Raw genomic sequence first — 24,133 nt, 5'->3', positions numbered from 1 at the left:
TATTAGTGTCCTGTTTGAGAGTTGCATTTGTCTTTTTGTGGAAGGAAAACTTAAGTGTTTGTGTGTATCATTTTTGCAAAGGAAAAAACATGTTTTGAACTATAAGATGATTCTTGATTATTCTAGCACAACTTTATAAGCCTGGTTCTGATAATTAGATACCAGTAAGTTTTGCAAGAAATTCTCTTCATAAAAGCAGCAGAATTTCTCTTTTAAAATAAAACTGGGAGTCTTAAACTGAAGTGAATATGAGTGATTTTGTATCTTTTTGGAAGATACCAGAGTGCAGAGGGTTGAGCTATGTTCTGTTTCATTCTGGGTGTGAAATTTTTAAGTATTAGCTTAAGATCTTGGGTTGAACTGTACTTTGCAACACCATAAGCACAAACTATACAAAAGAATAAAATACTTCTAAAGTTCACCATTTCTAGAAGCAAACAAGTTACATTTTAGATATGAAGAACTTCTTTAACAAAACCAAATGTATTATTCTTATATTTATAGATTATTTATGATAGTGCTTTCTAGGGACCAGGAATTATACTGCACAGACTTGCCTCTATTTAAAATCCCTGTGTTAAACCTAATCCAGCCCAGTCCCTGACACATGAACTAAAAGCCTTGAAATTCTAATACAGATTAATTCCTTGTTAATAAGGAAATTTGAAATTGCAAGGGGTAAGTTCTGAAATACATTTTGAAATCGGTGGGGAAAAAAAAGGATTTTATGTATAATAAATTCCATTTATTCAACTTGGTAGTTTATAAGGTTTATATTTGATTTGTGCAAAATTAAGGTATTGCAGTCTTGTGCTAACTATAACCAATTCTGTGATCAGTAACTTAAATTTTAGAAGTTGATGATATTAATAAACTTCTAATTGTGAAACTTACAATTTTCCTTGCTGAACTAACCTGTTCTGTTGCTAAGACAAGCATAGAAGGGAGTTAACTAAGCATTCCTATTTGCTGTGTCCACACAACAAAATGTGTCTGTCTCCTTGATCTTTCTCTGCTATGTGCTGTTTACTTACTGGTAACACCTACTTGGCCAGTAAAGAACTTTTGCCTGGTCATCACAGTGAAAGGGTAAGCTCTTAGTGAGAATGTCAGTGACTATTCCCTTTTACATTTTACAGAAACCAGTGATTTGCAAGTATGTGTGCCACAAAATGTGTCAGGAGTGTATTAGAATCTCCCATGACTAAGTTATTTGAGAAGGAGTTCAGGAAATTTGTATTCTTTATGCAAATGGATGTCCTTTATTTTGGCTCTTGCTTCTGAGCATAAGGAAGGATTTGTGAATACTCTTTATGTGAAACATAGCACTTCTCATATGACTGGAAAATATGTTTAGGCCATACTTACAGGAATTTCTCTTTGTTACAATTTTTTTTCTTTTTGAGAGTGCCTGGGTGGCTCAGTCGGTTAAGTGTGCCTTAGGCTCAGGTCATGATCTCAGGGTCCTGGGATCAAGCCGCACATCCGGCTCCCTGCTCAGCGGGGAGCATGCTCCTCCCTCGCCCTCTGCTGCTCCCCCTGCTTGTTCTCTCTGTCTCTGTGTCAACAAATTAAAATTAAAATTTTTTCTTTTTCTTTTTGGATTGAGTTTTTTTTTTAACTATCCCTTCTCATTTGATATATAGCCATAGAGTTTGGGTGACCTTCTTTACTTGAAATTTTTACCAGCACTGAATAGTCAGGGAAGAATGGCAGGGATAGAGGCCCAAGGGTGATTTTGCTTGCGGTAGTGTGTATGCTTTCAGAATCTTGCCTGCACCTTGTGATCTTCACAGCTCCTGCAGCTGATCAGGGCGTAGAGAGGGCAAATGGCACAAAATACTCTAAATAATTTCCTGCTGCGGTTGGTCTTTGGTTTCTGACTGTCACCTGGCTTTGCTCTTTCATTTCCAGGCATTGAGAGAATAAAAATAAGCACAGGAGAAATAGTAGATTTGCCTTCTGAGGTAATAAAAGAAAGACATCCTTGAATGGGGGTAGAATATATGAAACAGAAGGCACTTTGCTTGCTTACTTTCTGACGTTTCAATTGTCCAAATGCTGCCACACATCAGAAGCATTGTATAAAGTGTTCTACAATTAGTTACCAAAAAATAATTTAGGCTATTTTAACTATTGATAAAATTGAATCTGTCAGAGAAACTTGGTTTCATAGAATCCTCTCCCCTAGAAAAAGTTACTGATTTAAAGCCCTATTGAAAGGTTTTGTGGTCATAGTTTATGAAATGTAGGTAATAAAAAAAGTATCTCCTAATATGTTTTCTGTAGGAAGTCTTTTTTTTCTTTGAGAAATTTGCTTTAAAAAACTCAGGAAATGATGAATTCTCTGTATGGTTAGTTTGCACACATTCAAATCTCTAGTCTTGAGAGCTTCTTAGTCATCTCTGGGTTCTCACAATAAGCCATCAAACTGTTTATTTTTAATTTGCTCATTTGTCAGTTTATCTGTACTAAGTGGGGAAAAAAGACAAGGCTAAGTTGAGAAAATTCTGAATAAAACCCTTTTTTAAGGTGTTTGTAATTTTAAAAGATCTATAAATTAAGCTAATTGTATTTTTTACTGGTGGTTATTAGAGGATATATTTATGATAATTATAATTAGTATTTCATTTACGTGTAAATGAGTTCTGAGGTATTTGAGGTTATTTGAAAGTAATTATTTTTTTTTTAAAGATTTTATTTATTTATTCATAAGAGACAGAGAGAGAGGCAGAGGGAGAAGCAGGCTCCCCGCTGAGCAGGGAGCCCGATGCGGGACTCGATCCCAGGACCCTGGGATCATGACCTGAGCCGAAGGCAGAAGCTTAACCATCTGAGCCACCCAGGCACCTGAAAGCAATTATTTTAAAGTAATTTTAGCATTTACATAAAATTGATTTTATAATCAAGTAGAAAAATTGTATAAACAAATATATTTTAGCCCTCTTCCAATGCTGTCAAATTCTATATTCACAAAATTGAATTAATCAGTATGGTGCCCTGAGTACATGGCAAACAGTTTTTACTGTCTATTTTGAGGTAAGATGAAAACTTCACAGTTTTAAAAATATTTCATTTTACAAACAGGATATTTACTCATCTTCATAAAAAGCTGTAACTGCATAATTTAAGGCAGTATAAGGTATAACACACATTTTTAAAAAATCTATTGTGTGCTTTCTATCCCAGCTGTTCTTGTAGAAATTAAGTTTCACTTCCTCTTCAGGCCATGGTTGAGAGGTATGTCTCACTTAAGTTGCCTTCTAGGAGCCTCAGGACATGTGACTGAACTTGGCTCAAAGTTAAGGCTGTATGACATTTCTGATGTCTTCAGAGTGCAAAATTTAATCCCATGCCTCTGTAAATAGATAGCAGTGAGATCTTCTGATTTCATAGGTGTAATTTTTATTTATTAAAGATTTTAGGCTTATCCACATCTTTCTAGTAAGTAATTCTTTTGTGTTTTTTCCTTTGATCTGATAGTTTTGTAATAACAAATAAAAAGCCCAACATAACAAAATTTAGCAGGTTCTTTTCCTCAAGTGGATATTATAATTTCCTTTTAGTGGGACAGAGGGTACTTCAGTGTATGGTATTTTTTAGGGTTTAGGAAGCACTTAGGTGTACTCAAATGTGTCTTAGTACAAGGTTTTTGAGAATGAACTATGTTAGTATTTGTTTACTTCCCTACATGCTCTTGGAGAATATAGAATTACAAAAGCTTAAAGAATGAAATGGTATTCTTTCATTCTTTCAAAAAAATTTGCTTTTTTTCTCCTCTTATTTATCCTGTCATTTTTTATTTCACAGTGTTCATTTCTATAGTGACTTTAAGACCACAGTTAGATTCGCACAATTTGTAAATCAGACATGGTGTTTAACACACAACACAGATCAGTGTGATTCTAGACAGCATCCACTCACTAACTTTCTGCCTTCTCATTCACCTGTTTCCAAGATGTCTCAGGAGGCACCAGAGAGCAGCGCATGCAGTCAGAATTTTGCCTTAAAATGATCACCATTTTAAGAATTGATTCCTAGAAACTCATTGTATCTTAAAGTGAAGAATATTTTTACCTACCCAAAATCATTTGAGTATTTAGAACCATAAGCTAAATCCGTGATCCAAGTTTGTTGTTAATTGTTTTACAGAGTGAGCTAAGCCTCACCAATCCTGTCTTGATTTAGTCAGTCTCCTTAGAGGTGGACAGATTTAATTGTCAACATTTGATTCTTAGCCCACCCATAACTACTGAGGGCCATATGCGTAATAATGTAAGCTTCTAATTTTGATTTGTAGGCATGTCTGTGTCTATAGCTACTTCTGGATACAAAGGGGGAAAATCCAGTTGGTACTAAGACCCATGTCATAGTGTAGAAGTTAGATATAGAATTTTAACCTCTGCTAAATATTGAATGATGTTGCCTTGTATGTAAGCATTTATAGAAAAATTTTTATTGCCCCAATAACTCTGTGCTGTTTGAGTCAGTATTAGCAAAAATCTTAATTAGTAACAGAATAAATGACAGTTTACTATGCTTCTGAACCATAAAGTTAGAATACGTAGTCCTCTGAAGTTTAATAACTACACTGCTCTCACAAAATACGTTGGTATTGTATATGCCATGGCTTTGATTCTCATCACCTTGTAACATATTTGAAGGGATATATAAGCTGCTAGATATTCCAGCATTGCTAAATGAGTTCTGGAAACATCAAAGCCAGGTATCAAAAGCCAGCTATATTTTGTGTGCCTGTGAAATTTCTTTAGCAGCAGCAAACATGTCCCATCTGTCATGCCTGTCTCAAGTCCATAGCAGAAGAGCTTAAATAGTCTCTATACTTCATTTGATCTTTATCATTCTATTGTTATGACCCTCAGTTTTGGGAGAAATTTTCATTCTACATCACAGTAATAAGAGGACCTATTAATTGTGTCTAGTTAGTCGGCTGATTAGGGCAGGTATTAATTATTTTGAGATCACAGGTTTATCTCTTAGAGGATGGAAGACAAATTTCTGAAATCTAGCCCCTCTGGTTAAAACTGTTCAGAGTAGGGTCCAGAAAATTTATATTTAATTGTTGCTAAAGTCTGAGTTCTGTATTTTAGTTGCATCATCTTCCCACTTAAACGTGTTCCACCTCCTACAATTCCTGTCTCATGTAATGGCACCTTATCCAGTCATCCAGATCAGAAACATGAGACACATCCTAGACTCTACATTCCCTTCAGCCTCACATGTAATCCTATCTTATGCAGTTAGATTTTGACTCTTAAATACCTTTCAAAGCCTCCTTACTGTTGCCTCCTTAGGTCTCTATCATCTTTTGTCTAGTGCAGTTCTAATAGTTACAGATGGCTAAGCATAAGAATGATTATTAATAATAAACATGCTAATAAATATTTAGCAAATAAGTGCCTGTCTCCACCCTTCCCCCCCCCATTCCTCCCCCCCTCCTACTAAAGATAAAGAAATCAGTCCTCCATACCACCACTACTGGAGTAGTTTTTTAAAAGGCAAGTCTGAACTTTTTTGAAAATACACCAGTGATTCTTACTGCCCACAGAATCAAGTCCTGACCTCTTAACCCAGCATACAAAGCTTTTCATTATCTGGCCCCAGCCCAACCTATCCAGTCCAGTCTTATCTCTTATCATCCCCCTCACACACACATACACCCTGACCTCCCACATGAACTGTATGTACTGCACGCTCTTGGATCTCTCGTGCCTTGTTTGGTTGGCTTCTTCACGTGTCAGTCACTCTGCATGTGATGTCCTGCCTCCCATTGTCTGCTTGGTGGCCAGCCAGACTTGGCTCTCATTCATCTACTCTAGGATACCTCCAATGAATACCTTTCCTGACCCCTTTTCCAGCAGAGGTAGGCCCTCTGCCTCTGAATTGTTCCCAGAGCACCTTTGTGCCACATTTCACACCATACCACTGGGTTTGCTTGTATCTCTTTCTCTCCTTACTGACTCTGGCCCTTTTCATCTTATCCCCAGCACATAGCCCAGTGCTTAATCAATGTGTCTACCTAAGATTTTTTTGTTTTCACATTTCTTTCTTGGTTTCAAACAACTTACAAATACAGAGAAATTGTCTAAAATGGTTACATTCCTTACTGAGCTCCCAAATGCATAATTCCAACAACTATTTATCTAACAGAGAGATCATGTTCTTACTAATTTCTGTTTCATTCAACTTTCTTTTTTTATTTTTTTATTTATTTGACAGAGACACAGCGAGAGAGGGAACACAAGCAGGGGCAGTGGGAGAGGGAGAAGCAGGTTTCCCACTGAGCAGGGAGCCCGATGCGGGGCTCTATCCGAGGATCCTGGGATCATGACCTGAGCTGAAGGCAGACACTTAACAACTGAGCCACCCAGGCACCCCAACTTTTTTTAAATAGTTTTGGTTTTCACTATAGCACTGTTTATTATTTACATCATGGGCCTTGTTTACTTTCTTTTGTATTTGAAATATACATAGAAGAAATGATGGTTGTGGGGCATTCTTTCTGACTTAATGTGTTGGTGCTCTATGCATAGATAATAAATATTGGGAAATGTCTTACTTGGTATGTCAAGATATTTGTTGAGTAGGAGGAGAATCATTGTTATAAAGCATCTAAATTATGAGAATGGGTGTTCTTTTCAGAATTTTAAATTCGTTTTGTATCTGGATTCTTATATTGGTATGTGTGGTGGTCTGTTTGTTGGTGAAACATGTGGAAACAGAATTGGTCATATTTTAGCAATTTTAGTTCATTCTTTTGTAGCAAAAATCATCAATCTGTTTACAAGATTTTTTTCGCTGATTCATCATGATAGGGTTATATTTTGAGTAAGTCAGTACTGATTGATTTAGCCACATGATATATTTAGTCAAATCTAAATCCTGTACAGTGGCTATCTCCCATACTCTTTCTTTTCTGGCCATCCCTTGTGGGTACGTCCTTAGGCCAGATTGGGTTCTCATCTACCAGGATTATTGCACCCTGCTTTTATAGCGGCTCCCTCTACCTCAATCTCTAGCATTGTCTGTCTTGCTCAGTCTTCACACATCCTGTATTTATTGCTTCAACCCTTTATCACCATCTGTTCAATACTCTAAATTCATACTCTTAAATTTGAAGCTCTGAGACCCTGGGCTTACTTCCTCAGTTCATGGCCTGACATCTCTCATGTTGCCTATTTTACCCTGGTTCACATTTCCTTATCTGTTTTGTACCCCTATTTAAAAGATTTCCTTTTCCAGCTATTTGCACTGCTCCTGTCCCTCCCTGTCCCTACCCTTCTTCCAAGAAGCGAAACTCTTGAAGAATTATTTTTTTTCTTGTTCTTCTACACGACCCTGGTATTATTTTTCTTTCTTTACTGGCATTATTTCCTATTATTTAAACTGTTCATAAAATTCTTTCTCTTAGAGAAAGCTATCTTGGATTGATACAGTAAAGCCTCTTAACTTTTCCTGACCTTTATCCATTCCTGGATACCTATAACCACCTCCTGTCCCATAATGCTGCTTGCCTTCTCTTTATCCTCTCATTCCCAGGATGTACTTGCCACTGATGAGTTTAGATAGGCAGATGTATGGCCTCTGGTTTTATGTTTTGTTAGTTATTTCTCTCTTGAAGCCCCTGGAAGCCAGGAACTACATCTGTTTAATTCTTTGTGTATTGCCTAATACAGCCCACCATCACCATTACCACACATACATGACTTATAACTGCCTTCTCATAATAGGAAACAATGGTTCGATAAAGAAGAGTGGATATGTTGAACATTTGGCATCTGTATCGCATGCATTTTTTACTGATGCAGATGGAGGAGAAAAGAAACTCTTGGCTTTGGATTTTTTAAGCATTCCCTGTTTAAGGGAGAGCAGGTGGTAAAATTAATCTTATAAAAAGATAATTTAATGTTTTTCAAATTTGTTGTTTTGTCTCTGCAAAGTCTAGAAAAGCATATTGAAAATCAAATAGAGCTAAAACAGTACTTTGATACATCAATCCAAAGAACAGTTGATTGTAGTAAATTAGGATTTGTCATAGAAATTTCATAATGCCCAATGGACTGAAATGCACAGAGGATGTGGCAAAAGCTGCAGTTTTAGATGTCTTTCTCATGCAAATCATTATCTATGAAGTCTTAATAATACAGGCTTAAACAGAAATTGCTAGAGTGATGTCCAGAATAAAATCTGGTACTTTAACAGCAAAAAGCATTGGTTGTTTATAATGCATATTAACATAATAACTGCTGTTCTAAGAATTCCTTAAAGAAAATACTGAGGATTTAACTCATAATTGGGAACAGTTACTGGAAAATGAACTTAAAGCAAGAAAATCTATGTAGAACTGGAAATTATGTTAAGAAGGAGAAACAGGTTAGTATCTCTTGGCTCAATATCAGATTCTCCTAAAATTAAGTGAAAATTGTTGAAGCAACTTGATGTGAAGTTTAGGTATAGGAGTTGTAGTTTTCAGCGTTTTTTTCTTCTTTTTTAAAAGAATTTTTCAGAAACACTTTTTTCCTTTTGAATTAAATATCCTTATTTAACATAAAAATTGTAAACAAGTGTCCAAATGTGACTTGAAACTACATTTTATTGTCTTATTTCCATTTCACACTTAATGAAAAGTATATGTTCCTTTAAAGATCATGTCCTACTAGTCAGTACTCTTTTTCTTTTTTCTTTTTTTTTGTCAGTCTCTTTCTGAGCCAGAAATTAGGGTTTGGGGGAGCTCCTTAGGAATTTTTAAAGGAACATCCTGCTTTTTATAAGTTACGTGCTTCATGGCACCATTAGTTGGATATATGGCTTGAGTTTTGTTTTTTGGGTTTTTTTTTCAAATAGAATCTGTTTCAGAAATTACGAACATTAGGATAGAAGGTGGGAAATAGATTCTCATTCCCTGACATTTGCCAAGGGTGTTTATTGAGAGATGTTAATAGGTATTCATGGAAAAAAAGGAAGAGAGCATTGTCACAATTTTGGAAGGATACTTTATAGCCCTCATCATGGTACTTCAATATTTACCTTAGAATATTAAAGGGACTGAGGAGTGGCGTAGTAAGTAAATTGTTTAACTTTGTGTAACCAAGTTTTTTTTCAAACATTTGACCACAGAATGCTTTTTACACAGAATACCTATTAACAGTCCTTGAAACAAGTGTTCCAAGAGCAGAATTTGGAAAGTGTTGTACTAACCAACAAAACCCATAGGTCAAAATTAATACCCTTTTCAAAATTCTAATTTACAGCAAGGAAATAAGTTAATTATTGGGAAAATTTGTTCAGATACCTGGATTTCACGTGAACCAGTCATTGTGAGTGCCACTAGATCTGGAGTATCCTGTGTATTATAGACATCCATTTAGAAATTCATTGTGGAAAGGATAGAAAGATGAAGGAATGTGTTTGGAAACTTAGTCACTCTGCTGATACCTATGATGTTACTTCATGATGTATTTTCTTTTTCTTTTTTAAAGATTATTTATTTATTTATTTATTTGAGAGAGAGAGCATGAGAGGGGGGAGGGTCAGAGGGAGAAGCAAACTCCCTGCCGAGCAGGGAGCCTGATGTGGGACTTGATCCTGGGACTCCAGGATCCTGACCTGAGCTGAAGGCAGTCGCTTAACCAACTGAGCCACCCAGGTGCCCATGTATTTTATTTTTCATATGTTCTTAGGGACATTTTGAAACATACACAAAAAGAACAGTACAATGTACATTTTTCCAGTTACTTAAAATAATGGTTCAGATGTTTCAAACACTAGATGAAGATCCATTAAAAAAGAAAGACAAAGGTTTTAATTGGACCACCCATTATAATTTCTTAAAAGATACTAATTCATATAGTGGGATTTTTCCCCCAATAGTTTTGAGATATTTATGAAGTGCTGATTCAGCAGCAGCAGGCCAGATAACAAAATGACAAAAATATTCTCATAGCTGAGCTTCATAATAATCCAAACTATTTTTCTCTCCATGTCTTGCCAACTTCTCCCCCTCCAGCCCCTGGGATAAAAGATAGTATTGATATTGGGTAAAATAGCAATACTGGTCTCATCTGGGTGTTTGTTTTTTTTTTTTCTTTTTTTCCCCCCTTTCATCAGGCAATATTGTGTATTCTGTATTGACTTAGGTAAACTGATACCTCTGAAAAAAAGGGCAAGCTTCAAGAGAAGTTTCTTTTGTTTCTCTGCTTCCTATGTCAGCTTCATCTTAAAACTGACTCCCTGATTGACTGAAACACCAGGGTTTGGGGGAGGGTTGGATTATGTTGATTGGTTTAAGTCTGTGATACTGTGGGATAGCGTCAGTCAGTCCTACCATGACTCCGTCAGTCAGTCCTACCATGACTCCGTGGCCTGGAACCCTTTGGTCTTGTTAAGAAAAGGCATGTAGGAAATGGGGAAACAACCTGTAATGTCCTTTTATTCCAAATAAGTCTTGAAAATTCTACAGCACGCTATACTACTTATTTTTAATGTCTGATGAGATGTTTAGATACTTCTATTTTGCAAATGTATTAACAGTTCTTTTTGGGGGGTTCTTTTTAGAGGACAAGAATTTTGGGCAGATTTGAATGCCATGAATGTGTATGAAACAACTGAATTTGACCAACTACGAAGGCTGTCCACACCACCCTCTAGCAATGTAAACTCTATTTATCACACAGTCTGGAAGTTCTTCTGTAGGGACCACTTTGGATGGAGAGAGTATCCTGAGGTATTTACAGGTTCTTTTTCCAAAAAGTGCATTTAAATTTTTTTTGTCTTTCACTGTCCTTTCCTTCTAATCCTTCACAACAGTGACTAGACAGAACAACAAATCAAAGAGCTTACTGACGTAAAATTGAGTCTTGTTGATATTATTAACATTATTCTCAATTTTTCTGAGGATGTATTTCTTTCCATTAGTCTGGAATCCATAAATACCACTGTTATCAGAGAGGTAAAATGCTTTCCCCAGTAGAGACCAAGTATTCAGACCCAGTGCCCCTTTGGAATAATTTTAATGAGATGAGCACTGGTGTAATTCTGGCTGTTTCTGGCTCCTGGGCTCATGTTCATTGGATCATGTGTTACACTTAGCATTTCGGAAGTCTAATGGGAAACAAGCACTCTTAAGTCCCTGGAAGAAATACTTGAAAATGTTTATTGAGCTGTGGTCAGGCAAATCAGTCATTTAAAATTCTGTCATATGTGTACATGTATCCTTAGTCTGAGATGGTAAGAATAGCTCATAAATCACAAAGTAAGGTTTTAAAATGATGATGGGTTTACTTTGCCTCTGAATGAGAATTCTGAGTCAAGTTTAAAAACAATGAAATGGACTTTAGAGATTGATTTCACATTCCCAAAGATCTGACTTCTTTGATTTGATTAAATTCATTTTTAGCATTACAAAAAGGGAGAACTGACTTATTTACCCTTAGGTTTTCTTTTAAGGCAAGAGCAAAAGAAAACTACCTAGTATGTTAATTGCTTAATAATACACAATGAAATTAAGATTTCTGAGACTCTTTTAAGTAATCACTAGTATCTAATACCTTCCAAGGAGAATAAGAGGCTGTTTAAAATGTATTCTCAGAATACATGTCCCTGTGTTTTTCCTCTGAAAGACTTCTTGGATTTGGAACTTAACTAGTTTATTTGGTTTATATACGCTACCATCTTTAATCCTCTTCTGAAAATTTCCTTAAGAAATATAAACAAAAAAATCTCCAGGACATTGTTAAGGCCTCAAAATAGAGTAGTTCCCTGGCCCTCAGATGTTTCATAAGGCAGAAATCCATGCTCTTCTGAAGAAGGAACATCTTTCTATTCTGTTTCTTTGCCCCCATACCTCCCTCCCCAAAAATCGTGTGTGAAGAGAATTAATTTGACTCTCTGTAATTTATTGAAACTTTTCTGATGTTAACAGCAAGGTTAACTGTTTTTGTCTTTAGTTATAGTAACATTTTTTCATATTTCATAGTGATTGCTTTTTTCTAACTTCTTTTACTTTACCTTCTATTTTCTACTCCAGTCTGTTATTCGATTGATTGAAGAAGCCAACTCTCGAGGTCTGAAAGAGGTCCGATTTATGATGTGGAACAACCACTACATCCTCCACAACTCATTCTTCAGGAGAGAAATAAAAAGGAGACCCCTCTTCCGCTCCTGTTTTACACTGCTTCCGTATTTACAGTAAGTGTCAGTGGAAAGCCTTATCTTTACTCTCATAAAATGAGAGTACATTTTATGTAAATGTACAACTGAATGCCAAAGAGTAAAAGATTGTAAATTAAGAGACTAACTTGGTTATTACTTCTAGAATGTGAATTTATTTATTTATTTATTTATTTATTTATTTATTTATTTGAGAGAGCGAGAATGAGAGAGAGAGAGTACATGAGAGGGGGGAGGGCCAGAGAGAGAAGCAGGCTCCTTGCTGAGCAGGGAGCCCGATGCGGGACTCGATCCAGGGACTCCAGGATCATGACCTGAGCCGAAGGCAGTCGCTTAACCAACTGAGCCACCCAGGCGCCCTAGAATGTGAATTTTTGAGTTATTCTATAGGTTTAATTCTTCAAAGAGTGGAGTTCAGGTAAGCTACAATTAACCTAACTAAAAGAGTGATTATCCAATTGATTTTTTTGAATGGAAAGCAAGGAGAAGTAACATTTTTGTACAACAAAAAGTAATTATATCTGGAATGAGGCAGTTTGCATTTGCTTTCTATGTGGAAGATTGAGTTTCCTGATGATAACTGTCCATGTAATGGGACTACTTCCCAGTACAGGTAAACTTCCAGGGCAAGTAGAGAGAGTCCTTCAAGGTGGCATTCTCCAGTTCTTCTTCCTTGAGTGAATTTTCATGGGAAAGATTCTTTTCAAAGAATTTGCATTCTCATTTCCTAAGTAAGGCCCACCTTCCTGTAATACTCACTAAAATTACCTGTCATACTTCTAGATTGAGACTGAATTCAACCTTCTGAATTGTAGGTGGGCTCTTCTTCCATTTTCCCAAGTGCCATTTCTTCTTCCTCACCCCCAGATAGCCATAGATGCCAAAAAGGTGGAGCATGTTAACAATAGCATGGCCATCTTTGAAATTTAGTAACTCTAGGGAAATTGTTATGTACTCTCATCAGATATACCATATTTAGAGCCTGATTTTTAAAATAATGCTAGGTTTACTTGGTTTTATGGTCTAGAGTAATATTGGGGGAGGTCTAGAGTAATACTGGTTTTTCTCTTCTACTTATCTTAGAGATGCTGTTTTTATATTCTTACTAGGTTTTTTTTTTAATTTCAGTCTCAAACTGTGTTTTTCCCATATAATGGCAGAATTTTAATGATTCTAATTATGAGATTGCAAAGGGAACATTAAAAACAAAATATAAATGAATAAAAATCCTTGAAATGCTCAGTATCCAAAAGCACTTTTTAGTAAGGCTGATTTTAGAGATATATGTTGGCTTTGAGTAAAAGTGTGCTTTCTTCCTAGTCCAAGTGTGAAAAATTTTACCTTGTAGGTTTTTTTTTTTTTATTAGAAGCTAATAAAAATGCCATTTCCGTGATTTCACTAGCACAGCTGGAGACAGTGTCAGCGTCCAGTAGTTAGGAACATATTGTCCTCCTAGTGAGACGGTAGAACTCATTAGTGAGACCAGCAGCTTGGCATGCTGAGCCAATCAAGCAAGATGTAGCTTCTGAGTGAGAGTAAGAATGCTCATTCAAGTGCTGCATTGTTGGGGGAGTTTTACAGAATGGTGAACATTGATTGTTTCAATCCTAAGACAAATAATTATGGAATAACCCCTCCCCCTCTTTTTAAATTTAGGCTTATTTTGTAAAAGTATGAACTCTGAAAATAATATAAGCAGTAGTAGAATTAATGCCACAAATTTGGCACCTTACTATTTGTAACATAGTCTTAACAAGAGAACAAAGAAAGTCACCCTATTATCTCTTCCTTTTTCTTTCTAAAATCTTCTATTTTAGTCTTCTTGTCTGGAACAGTGATAATCAGGTATAAAGTAAGAGCTTAGCAAATCAAAGAGATTATGCAGACATTTCAATGAGAAAAGAGCAAAGAAGCAAACAGCAAGTTCACCAAGGTGGAATGGGTAAATGCAGCCCTTCAGTTCCTATCTGCCCTAGAGTCTGGGGCTATGAGGCACTCAGACTGGCCTAGTCGGAGAAGGTTGAGAGGGATTAGTTTCAAAAAGCAGACTGCAAAAACAGAGTCTAGAAAGACCATGATTTTAATCTTAGCCAGGAAGAAAGTTTTGTTTTTAAGTGTTAGTAAATGCATAGGGTCAGATTAAAACATAAGTGTCAAAAAGGCCACAGTTATCAGGAAATCAGAGATGCCTAGGAATTAGGAATGCCAGAACAGGGGAGGTGAGGAGAGTGGGCTGGCGACTTAATCTATGAATTTCCTGCAAATTTGACTCCTCATAAATGAGAGTTTCCCTGGTGCTTTTAATTCCTTCCAGTTTCATTGAGCTATAACTCACATACAACAGTGTCAGTTTAAGTTTAAGGTATACAGCATAATGATTTGACATACGTATATATTGCAAAATGATTACCACAGTAGAATTAAGTTAACATCCATCACTCATAGTTACAAAGAAAATAGTTTTTCCTTGTGCTTGCTGCTTTTTAATGAGGCTGATAAAAAGGAGCTTATTCTTTAATAATCTTGGAATACTTGAGCTGAGGCTGCATAAGCAAACAAATCTCGGATTTAGAGGTTTAGGAGTTCATTTTAGCTGAAAGGACATCTGTCCTGTACAGTCACCCTATGGTCATGGGAAAGCCTGATAGAGTTTGACTCCTCCCCCAAAAGGATAAAATGAATTAGTTTTTACTTCATCATTGAAAGTGAGTTAGGAAACATCTTTTGAAATGGCAAGGGGAGGGAAGGAAACTGTAAAAGATGACCTTGAATTTTGAAAACCCGTTCTTCAGAGGTCCTTGAGTAGAAGTTCCATACCCTTCAACTTTGCCTCTTTGAAGAAGGCTGGTACAGCACTGTGAAGCACATGGTATGTCATTGGAATACCCTTAAGCTGAATACATACTCAACATCCTCAGAAAATAAAGCCACATTTGTAACTGTGCTTGGAATATGTATTTCTAACTCATGGCAACTGGAGTGTAGAAGTCCATCAGACAGCTGTCTATGTGCATTTTTATGTTTTAGCCCAATTAGGATGTTGGCTTACTAAAAGTAAGCGTCTGTAGATAGGAATGGATGATAATTATGAATATAAAATCTAATTTAATGTTTTAGGATGGATAGGATTTACTTACACAGGCTCATCTTCAAGTATGTGTGAGTCGTCTTTGGTCAGTGCCAGGATTTCAGTACGGCTGTGACAGCAACCTAAAACCTATTTTGGGCAGAGTGGTTGGGAGAATCTTACCTTCCTCCCTCAATTCAGAAACCTCTTTTGGGGAATGCCTGGGTAGCTCAGTTGGTTAAGCGTCTGCCTTGGGCTCAGGTCACGATCCCAGGGTCTTGGGATTGAGCCCCGCATGGGGCTCCCTGCTCAGCAGGGAGCCTGCTTCTCCCTCTGCCTGCCGCTCCCCCTGCTTGTGTTCTCTCTCTCTCTCTCTCGCTCGCTCTCTGACAAATAAATCAATAAAATCTTAAAAAAAAAAAAAAAAAAAACCTCTTTTGGTAACTTCAATCCCTAATAATACTGGAAAATCGGGTAGGCTGGAACTTACTCTTTTTGGAGAGCAGGAATAGAGGGAACAGCTAAAAATAGCTTGTATTCTGTGTTTCCTGCCATTTCTCCAGAATAGTGATGGCTTTTGAAGGAGTTACCTTTCAGAATCTTATTAAAGCAGTGGGGCCTCTCTTCAGAAAAATGTGCCAGTGAATGAAGGCTCTGGAGGAATCTGTCAGGGCTTTATGAAAACTCCCCAGAGGACAAGAACTGTTATGCCTCTGTCAGGAAGGTTAGAGAAGCCAGTGCCCCTTTAAACTGACCCCTGAACTTAAAAGTACATGGGGAATTCTGTAAGCCTTGGCTCCTCCCAGAACTCTATCTGTGTCTCCCAAGGGACCTTGAGGCATGCTAAATCATCGGCACAACCACTTGAAGGGGGCAGGTGTTAGAGAAGGCAGTTGTGCTTCTATAGCTTTTTAGCTTCTTATCAAGTCATCTCTTAAAAGTCAAAAGACTGTGTGAGATGGCAGTGGTGGTAGTGAGAGTCAGGCAAACCTGCATTGCAACCCTGATATACATCCATCACTTTCAAGCCTTGAGGAGAAGAAAAAGAATATATATATGTATATTTCTCCTATATTTATATATAAATATATATATGTATATGAATTGTGAAGTGTATAGCAGTGGAAAGAATATGCATCTAGAAACTATGTAGATAGGCCTGGGTTCAAATCCTGTCTCTGTTCTTTGCTACTATGCTAGCAGTTTCTTTATTTGAAAAGTACAGATAACCAAGCCATCTTGCAGGGTTGTTATGACAATTAGTGATAAATGTAAAATGCCTGTCCATAGTATGTGCTTACTATAAGGTGGCTATGATTATGAGGAGGGTGATGATAAGATATGCTCTTGGAGATTAGATGCATGTTCACTCACGGTTGTAACCTCTGTGTCACAAAGCTCTTTTGAAAATTTTAGTTTCCTAATCCATTTGGCAGACTTACTGCTTCCTTGTGACCACTGTATGCTAAAGAGTGTTCTAGTACCCTGGCCCTGCATCTGGGTCTCAGGGCCAAGATTTCCTCTCTCTCTGATTCTTCCTTTTTGTTCTGTTTTGAAAATGGTCAAGAAATGCAATTTAAATTTAAGCATTTAATTGGGCGGGAATAACTATTCAGCTACTACTTAAAAGAAACTCACCTGTCAAAGTGTAACAGACCTGAATTTAAAGGTTCAAGGATATACATTCTGTTGTCTAAAGCTTAAAGTAATTAGCTCCATCTTAAGCACACCTAAAGCTATAAAATTTGAATACAATTGATGACTTTGTTGTTACATGTGATATTGAAAAATGAAACTAATACCAAGTGTCAGCTTTCAGTGCCTACTCCAATGATTTTTGTGTTTATACAAGAAGTATAAGCTTTTTAATTTTTTAAAAAAGATTTATTTATTTTAAAGAGAGAGTCACATGTGTACGTGCAGGGGTAGGGGGCAGAGGGCAGAGGGAGAGAATCTTCAAGCAGACTCAGACTCGCCCTGAGCGTGGAGCCTGATGTAGGGCTCAATTCCACAACCCATGAGATCACGACCTGAGCTTAAACCAAGAGGTGGACACTTAACTGCCTGAGCCACCCAGGCGTCCCTAAGCTTATTTTTAATATTTTGTGTCATCTTCCTGTAAGCTCCCTCTTCCCTGCCTACCTTACTTTGTCTCCCCATCAGTCTGTTCCCCCCCACCTACATAGTGTTTAGTAATGGTAAATTTTCTGCTTAGTACAGCAAAGTTTTTTACAGATTTTTTTTTTTTTTTTTTTTTTTGACAGAGAGAGTCACAGCGAGAGGGAACACAAGCAGGGGGAGTGGGAAAGGGAGAAACAGGCTTCCCGCCGGGTAGGGAGCCCGATGTGGGGCTCGATCCCAGGACCCTGGGATCATGACCTGAGCCGAAGGCAGATACTTAATGACTGAGCCACCCAGGTGCCCCAGTACAGCAAAGTTTGAAGAATACATATAAATTATCATTGCTCTCTAGAAACAGAGTTTCCTTAACTATATAGGCAAAAGAGAAATCTAGGGTTCAAAGTAAAGATATTTATAAATTGGCTCTTGGTTGCCTGCTTGCCTTGTAGCAGTACATTCCAGAGTTTTCTCCATAAGGAGGAGGCTAGGAAGAAGCTAATAATAGGTTATCTGTGTACAGGCAGTGTTACTTTAAGATTTTTTTAAATTTATTTTTATTTATTCATTTTTTTTAAAAGATTTTATTTATTTGACAGAGACACAGCGAGAGAGGGAACACAAGCAAGGGGAGTGGGAGAGGGAGAAGCAGGCTTCCCGCCAAGCAGGGAGCCCGATGTTGGGCTCGATCCCAGGACCCCGGGATCATGACCCAAGCCGAAGGCAGAGGCTTAACAACTGAGCCACCCAGGCCCCCCTAAGATTTTTTTTTTAAGACATAGCATTTTCTATATAGTTTTTTAAACAAGCACTTAAGCTATACAAATTATAGTTTTAGATACTGCTGTAGAGCACTATAATGTGAGATGTACTTAAATGTTTTACATTGACATTCCTTCCTCTCCCTTCTAGGACACTTGGTGGTGTTCCCACACAGGCTCCTCCACCTCTTGAAGCAACCTCATCATCACAAATCATCTGCCCTGATGGGGTCACCTCAGCAAACTTTTACCCTGAAACTTGGGTTTATATGCATCCATCTCAGGACTTCATCCAAGTGCCTGTTTCTGTAGAGGACAAAAGTTATCGAATCATTTATAACCTTTTTCATAAGACTGTGCCTGAGTTTAAATACAGAATTTTGCAAATACTGAGAGTCCAAAACCAGTTTCTTTGGGAGAAATATAAAAGGTGAGTCAGCAGTATGTAAAGTTTAAGAGTTTTTCTTAACGTAGCTAATGACAAATGCAGAACATAATAGTAAAGACTTTGATAAAACCTAGTATTTGTATTTTTTCATATGTTAACTCACATATACTCTTAAACATACCGTGTAAGTTCAGTAACTTGCCACCGGTCATACAGCTAAGATACATGCTGGAGTTTGAACCCTGGCAGTCTAGCACCAGAGGCTTTGCTCTTAATCACTTTCCTATGCTGCCTCTCAAGTCAACAAAAAAACAAAGGCAGTACAAAAAGAATACATGCAGGTTTGAGTAATCTCAGAATTAAGAGACACTCAGGTAGGTGGAATTAGACAAAGAAGTTATCCTGAGAAAGTAAGTTTGTGAACTAGATTTGAAATGGAAGAGAGAGCAAGTGAACAGGTGTTGGGGGGGGGGGAAGGGCTTTTCTTGTCTGCAGTGGAAAAGATAAGTTTAAACTTTTAATATGATCTTTGATGGCATTTTGCCCTTGAAAGATACTTTAACATTTCCTCTTCATTGAAACCGTAAAGAGAAGTCTATGACTACATCTTGCCTGTTAAATTGATCTGTACCTTCCTTCTTCTGAATTCCCTGTCCTCTCTTTGCATTAGGAAAAAGGAATATATGAACAGGAAAATGTTTGGCCGTGACAGGATAATCAATGAGAGACATTTATTTCATGGAACATCCCAGGATGTGGTAGATGGAATCTGCAAGCACAACTTTGACCCTCGAGTCTGTGGAAAGCATGCTACAATGTTTGGACAAGGCAGTTATTTTGCAAAGAAGGCAAGCTACTCTCATAACTTTTCTAAGAAGTCCTCCAAAGGAGTCCATTTCATGTTTTTGGCCAAAGTGCTAACTGGAAGATACACGATGGGCAGTCATGGCATGAGAAGGCCCCCTCCTGTCAATCCGGGCAGTGTCACCAGTGACCTGTATGACTCTTGTGTGGATAATTTCTTTGAGCCTCAGATTTTTGTCATTTTTAATGATGATCAGAGTTACCCTTATTTTGTTATCCAATATGAAGAAGTCAGTAACACTGTTTCCATTTGAAAAATCTTGGTACTGCTGAATTATTTGATAGGAACTCAATCCAGCATTTGTAGCAGGTTTTGGATGGGTGGGACAGAGGAGGAACAGCATTGGACATTAATAGGGCACTTTTAAGACCCATTTTTTAAGTGCTAGAAAGTGAAATTTTTTAAAAGAAAAACACAAGTTTTAAAATGACCACTTATTCTTTAATTATTTACTAACTGTTGTCAGTGTGGAAAAGACTACAGATTGCATACTCTTTTTATTCACACTTGTACATATAGGCAGCAATGGTATTGGAAGCATTTTTAAAAAGAAACTGAACAGCCTAACTAACTAAATGTGACCTAAGCCTGGTGAAGTTTGGCCAAATGAAATGGAGGCTGTGAGCAAAGTGAGGGTTCTATTTATTTATAATGATAAAACTGACTGGAGCTAGTACTACCATTCTTATTCCCTGTCCAAAGCATCACTTATGGTGTAGGATAAGTTCATGAAATTCTGGTGGGTGGAAAGAAATTTTTATTTCTATTGGCAGAACTGATATGTATCACCCAAACTGAAATGTATCACCCAATCAGAGAGCATCAGTGACTTTAAGTGTTCTGCAGAATTTGCCTGAGGATTCAGAGGAAGTAAAAAAAAAGAAAGAAAAAAAGAACCATTTGAAAAATTTTTGTCACCAGCAAAATTTTTCACTAACTGGTTATATGAAACATGATTCTTGTGTTGTTAAACTTCAGCCTTAGAAAACTCAGTCTCTTCCATTATCGTCTACCCCAATCTGAAGGAGTTGGGCAGCTAATTCAGTTAAAGCCAGTCTTGAGGGTTAGTAGTATTACTTTATTTTAGAGTTCCAGACCTAGGCCTTGACTGAAGGTTTTAGAGAAAGGAAGTACATCTATAAACTGAATTGATAAGGTTTATTACCGTGCTTTGCACAAAGTAGACTCTCAAAAGTATTTGTTGGCTTGGAAATATTGTTAAAGGTGGTTATCCCACCCCTATGCCTGCTTTGCCAGATGCAGCTGGGTTCCCTGGCTGACTCTCTATTTTACACTACTTAATAGAAACACAAACTTGGAAATTGTGCCACTGGCCCAGCTGGAGCAATGTCCGGTGTATATGCTAATGCCTCAGTTCAGAGAGGTAGCAGCTAGGTATACTTTGCTTTAAGCAAAGCGAATACCTGAATTTACAAAAGTGGAAGTGGTTGTTCACAAAAGAATTTTCACTGTGGAATTCTTTCGGATACCGAACTCTCCTAGTATGTTTGTGGCTATTTCATTTACACAGAACTTTTCAGGAACTCCTGTGTTGTTTAAAGCAAGATATATCTATCCTGATGTCTCAGTGACTCAGTCTGTTTAAGCACTTATCAGGGCTTCCACACAATTATTTATTTTGCCCTAGTTGATCTTGTTGTTTGCTGCCATTGGCATGAAACAGCCAACTGTGGCTGTTACAGTTGTTCTTTCATTCAATTATAACTTGTAAACCAGTGATTCCCAATCTTTTTCAAGTTAAGACACCCTACCATTGCTTATTTGATTTTATGAAACTTGTTCCTTTTTTTCTCCTTAAAGGAAAATAAAGCTTTATGACATATTTATTTTTTTAATAAAACTAAGCAAAAATAAAAGTTCCGGTAATTCTTTAAAGCTTTTGTTGTTTTAGTTCCATTTAAGATAACTGAATTCAGCACATAGTGGATGATCTATCTGTAAATGCTGGTTGATTGGTTGAATGAATGTGTGATTGAGTGACAATGAACAGACCCAGTCAGAGCCTGCTGCTTAAACTTTTGTGCTCTGGGAATCAGCAGAAACTCTTTTAGTTATCAGTCAACTGTAAGTCACAAAACAAGACTGAATATTTTATTTAGCAGGTAAATATTTGAGGAAAAGGGACAAGTTGTATATCAGCAAATAGCTATAGTGAAAAATATGAGCAGCTTGTCCCCATCAACAGGTGCTGAAGGAAATATGAAAAGGAATTGTAGAAATCTTGTCAGCTGTCAAGCACCTTAGCTTTCAGCCAACTTAAAGTAATATGATTGGTAAATGTGAGCATCTCTGACAGTACTTTCCCCCCAGTGCAATAATTTTTAAATTCCTGTATAGTATTGCATGTTGTTTTAACTAAGCAAGAGCTGTGGAGTCAGTCTAATTTTGTAATGGTTCCATGGCTTTAAAACATACTGAAAAGCATTCAGTAAATCTTTCTCCCTACTGACACAACTATAATTTACAACATTTCAGAAAGCTGGAACTTACTCTTAATTTAAACTATGGTTAAGATTGCCGGGGAGAGGCTGCAAACTCGAGATATTCCAGTGTCATACAGTCCTATAGACAGGAAGCCTTTTTTAATATGTGCAAAGTTTATAAATATTGGATCCTTTGTAATTATAAATTCTAAAACCCAGCTCTGTGCTTTTTGCAACAAACCTGTTTATTTTCGCAAATGATTATTTAGATATTAAAGAGAATCATGAGGGCCTGAAATACTGATCATTAAAGAGGAATTTTTATTATACTAGGTCTGAAAATGACTGAAAAAGAATGTATTCAACACCCAAACAGTGCTATACAGTCAATTTAAATCAGAAAGGGGATTTTCTTCATTTAAGGACGGTAATACGACCACAAAATGTTCCTATTTTCCTTACTTGGGATCAAATAATCAAAATGTATTTAGAAAATTCTGTATAACACTTCTAAAATCTAATCCATATTGCTTATGTTGTTGCTATTTGTGTGTGTGTGTGTGTGTGTGTGTGTGTTTAAATAACTTAAGCTCTTCCATTATACTATAATTTTGGAAAAATCACTTAACCTTTCATATGGTTAGTTTTCTCATATTTGAAAATAGGGTTTTTTTTTGTTTCGTGGAGTTTTGTTTTGGTGTTTCTGTTTTTTGAGAGACTACAAATAAGAATGATCCAACTTTGAGATCCTATAATGCAAAAATGTTTTGCAAAGTCCTGTACAAACTGATAGTGTTTATCTACAAATTAAAAGCCAGATACAGACAGAGGTCCCTGGGTGGCTCAGTCAGTTAAGCGTCTGCCTTTGGCTCAGGTCATGATCCTGGGGTCCTGGGACTGTGCCCTGCGTCAGGCTCCCTGCTTGGGGGGGGAGTCTGCTTCTCCCTTTCCCTCTGCCCCTCCCCACTCCCGTCCCAGCTTGTGCTCTCTCTCAAATAAAATCTTTTAAAAAAAAAGAAAATGTATTTGGTTTTTTTAAAAAAAAGATTTTATTAGAGGGAGAGTGGACAGGGGGAGGAGCAGAGGGAGAGGGAGAAGCAGACTCCCCACTGAGCAGGGAGCCCAAAGTAGGACTCCACGTGGGGCTCAATCCCAGGATCCTGGGATCATGACCTGAACTAAAGGCAGATGCTTAACTGACTGAGCCACCCAGGTGCCCCAGATATATTTTCATTAGAGAAGACAGTGTTGGGTTTTAAAATCTGACCTATCCAGTTTATTGATTTAGGGACTCTTACTGAAGGCAAGTTAAAGAAATGAAACAGTACTTTTTACCTTTTGCTAACTTTTCTCATAAGCTATCATGATAGAAAAATTTGCTATTGAAAGGTTTCATCAGCATTATTAGTTGGTCTTATTTGATATGTTATTGTTTAATTCACTGAGCCTATCTTCTGGAAGCCTGTCAGATGGAGCTCTTTTAAAGCTTAAATCTTACATGAATGGAAGTGTTTGTGTGTTAGAAGTGTTCCATGGACACTTTGCTAAACTTTCCAAGCTAGAGCAGAAGTGTCCAACCACTCTTAAGAATTTCAGAATTTCATGGACTTAACTGCTCTTAAGCACATGATGATTAATAAAAGGAAAAATGATCAAAAGCTTCTATGAATTCAGTGGTCTTTTAATGAAAATTTGTGTTACTTATCACAGCCATATCTGCGTTTGATATGTAGAATATAGTCTACAGACAGCATTTGGTGCTCAAATGGATTAATGAGATACTTACAATAACTCCCATATGCTGCTAGAGTTTATAGCCAACAGGCTAGAAGCCACTGGGCTAAACTATTTCTATATTCAAGTTTTATAACTGTATATATCTCCTTAATTATATCCAATCTTTTTTTTTTAAGATTTTATTTATTTATTTGACAGAGAGAAAGCACAAGTAGGCAGAGAGGCAGGCAGAGAGGGAGAAGCAGACTCCCCACTGAGCAGGGAGCCCGATGCGGGGCTCGATCCCAGGACCCCCAGGGATCATGACCTGAGCCGAAGGCAGCCGCTTAACCGACTGAGCCACCCAGGCGCCCCAATTGTATCCAATCTTTAAAGAGCCTTAAGTCAGACCACTAAGGGGCTCAAACTAGTGTTCAAGAGCCTCTAACCCTTCTAATACCTGGCAAGTTTTAGGTGCCAAATTATCGTTTGGCAGACCTTCTGTTTAGATGCATCAGCTGCCCTTCATAGTGTTTCACAGTACAGTAAAGACTGCATCTAATATATGTGGGTGGCAAACATAC

General features: G+C 37.3%; 1 protein-coding gene across 1 annotated transcript in view; it reads left to right on the top strand.

Annotated features, from left to right (window-relative positions):
• LOC110591637 (TCDD inducible poly(ADP-ribose) polymerase) overlaps positions 1–21,259 on the top strand; it is a 31,496-nt gene extending 10,237 nt beyond the window's left edge. Inside the window, exons 3-6 of the mRNA XM_021702552.2 lie at positions 10,576–10,744; positions 12,047–12,207; positions 18,288–18,566; positions 19,195–21,259. Coding sequence (XP_021558227.1) covers positions 10,576–10,744; positions 12,047–12,207; positions 18,288–18,566; positions 19,195–19,642 — 1,057 coding nt within the window. The 3' untranslated portion in view covers positions 19,643–21,259. The remainder of the gene's footprint in view (positions 1–10,575; positions 10,745–12,046; positions 12,208–18,287; positions 18,567–19,194) is intronic.
• Positions 21,260–24,133: the final 2,874 nt, after the last annotated feature.

This window comes from Neomonachus schauinslandi, chromosome 1, assembly GCF_002201575.2.
Source record: "Neomonachus schauinslandi chromosome 1, ASM220157v2, whole genome shotgun sequence".
Lineage (NCBI taxonomy): Eukaryota > Metazoa > Chordata > Mammalia > Carnivora > Phocidae > Neomonachus > Neomonachus schauinslandi.
Note: the sequence above shows the minus strand (reverse complement) of the source record. Positions and strands in the feature narration are given on the sequence as shown.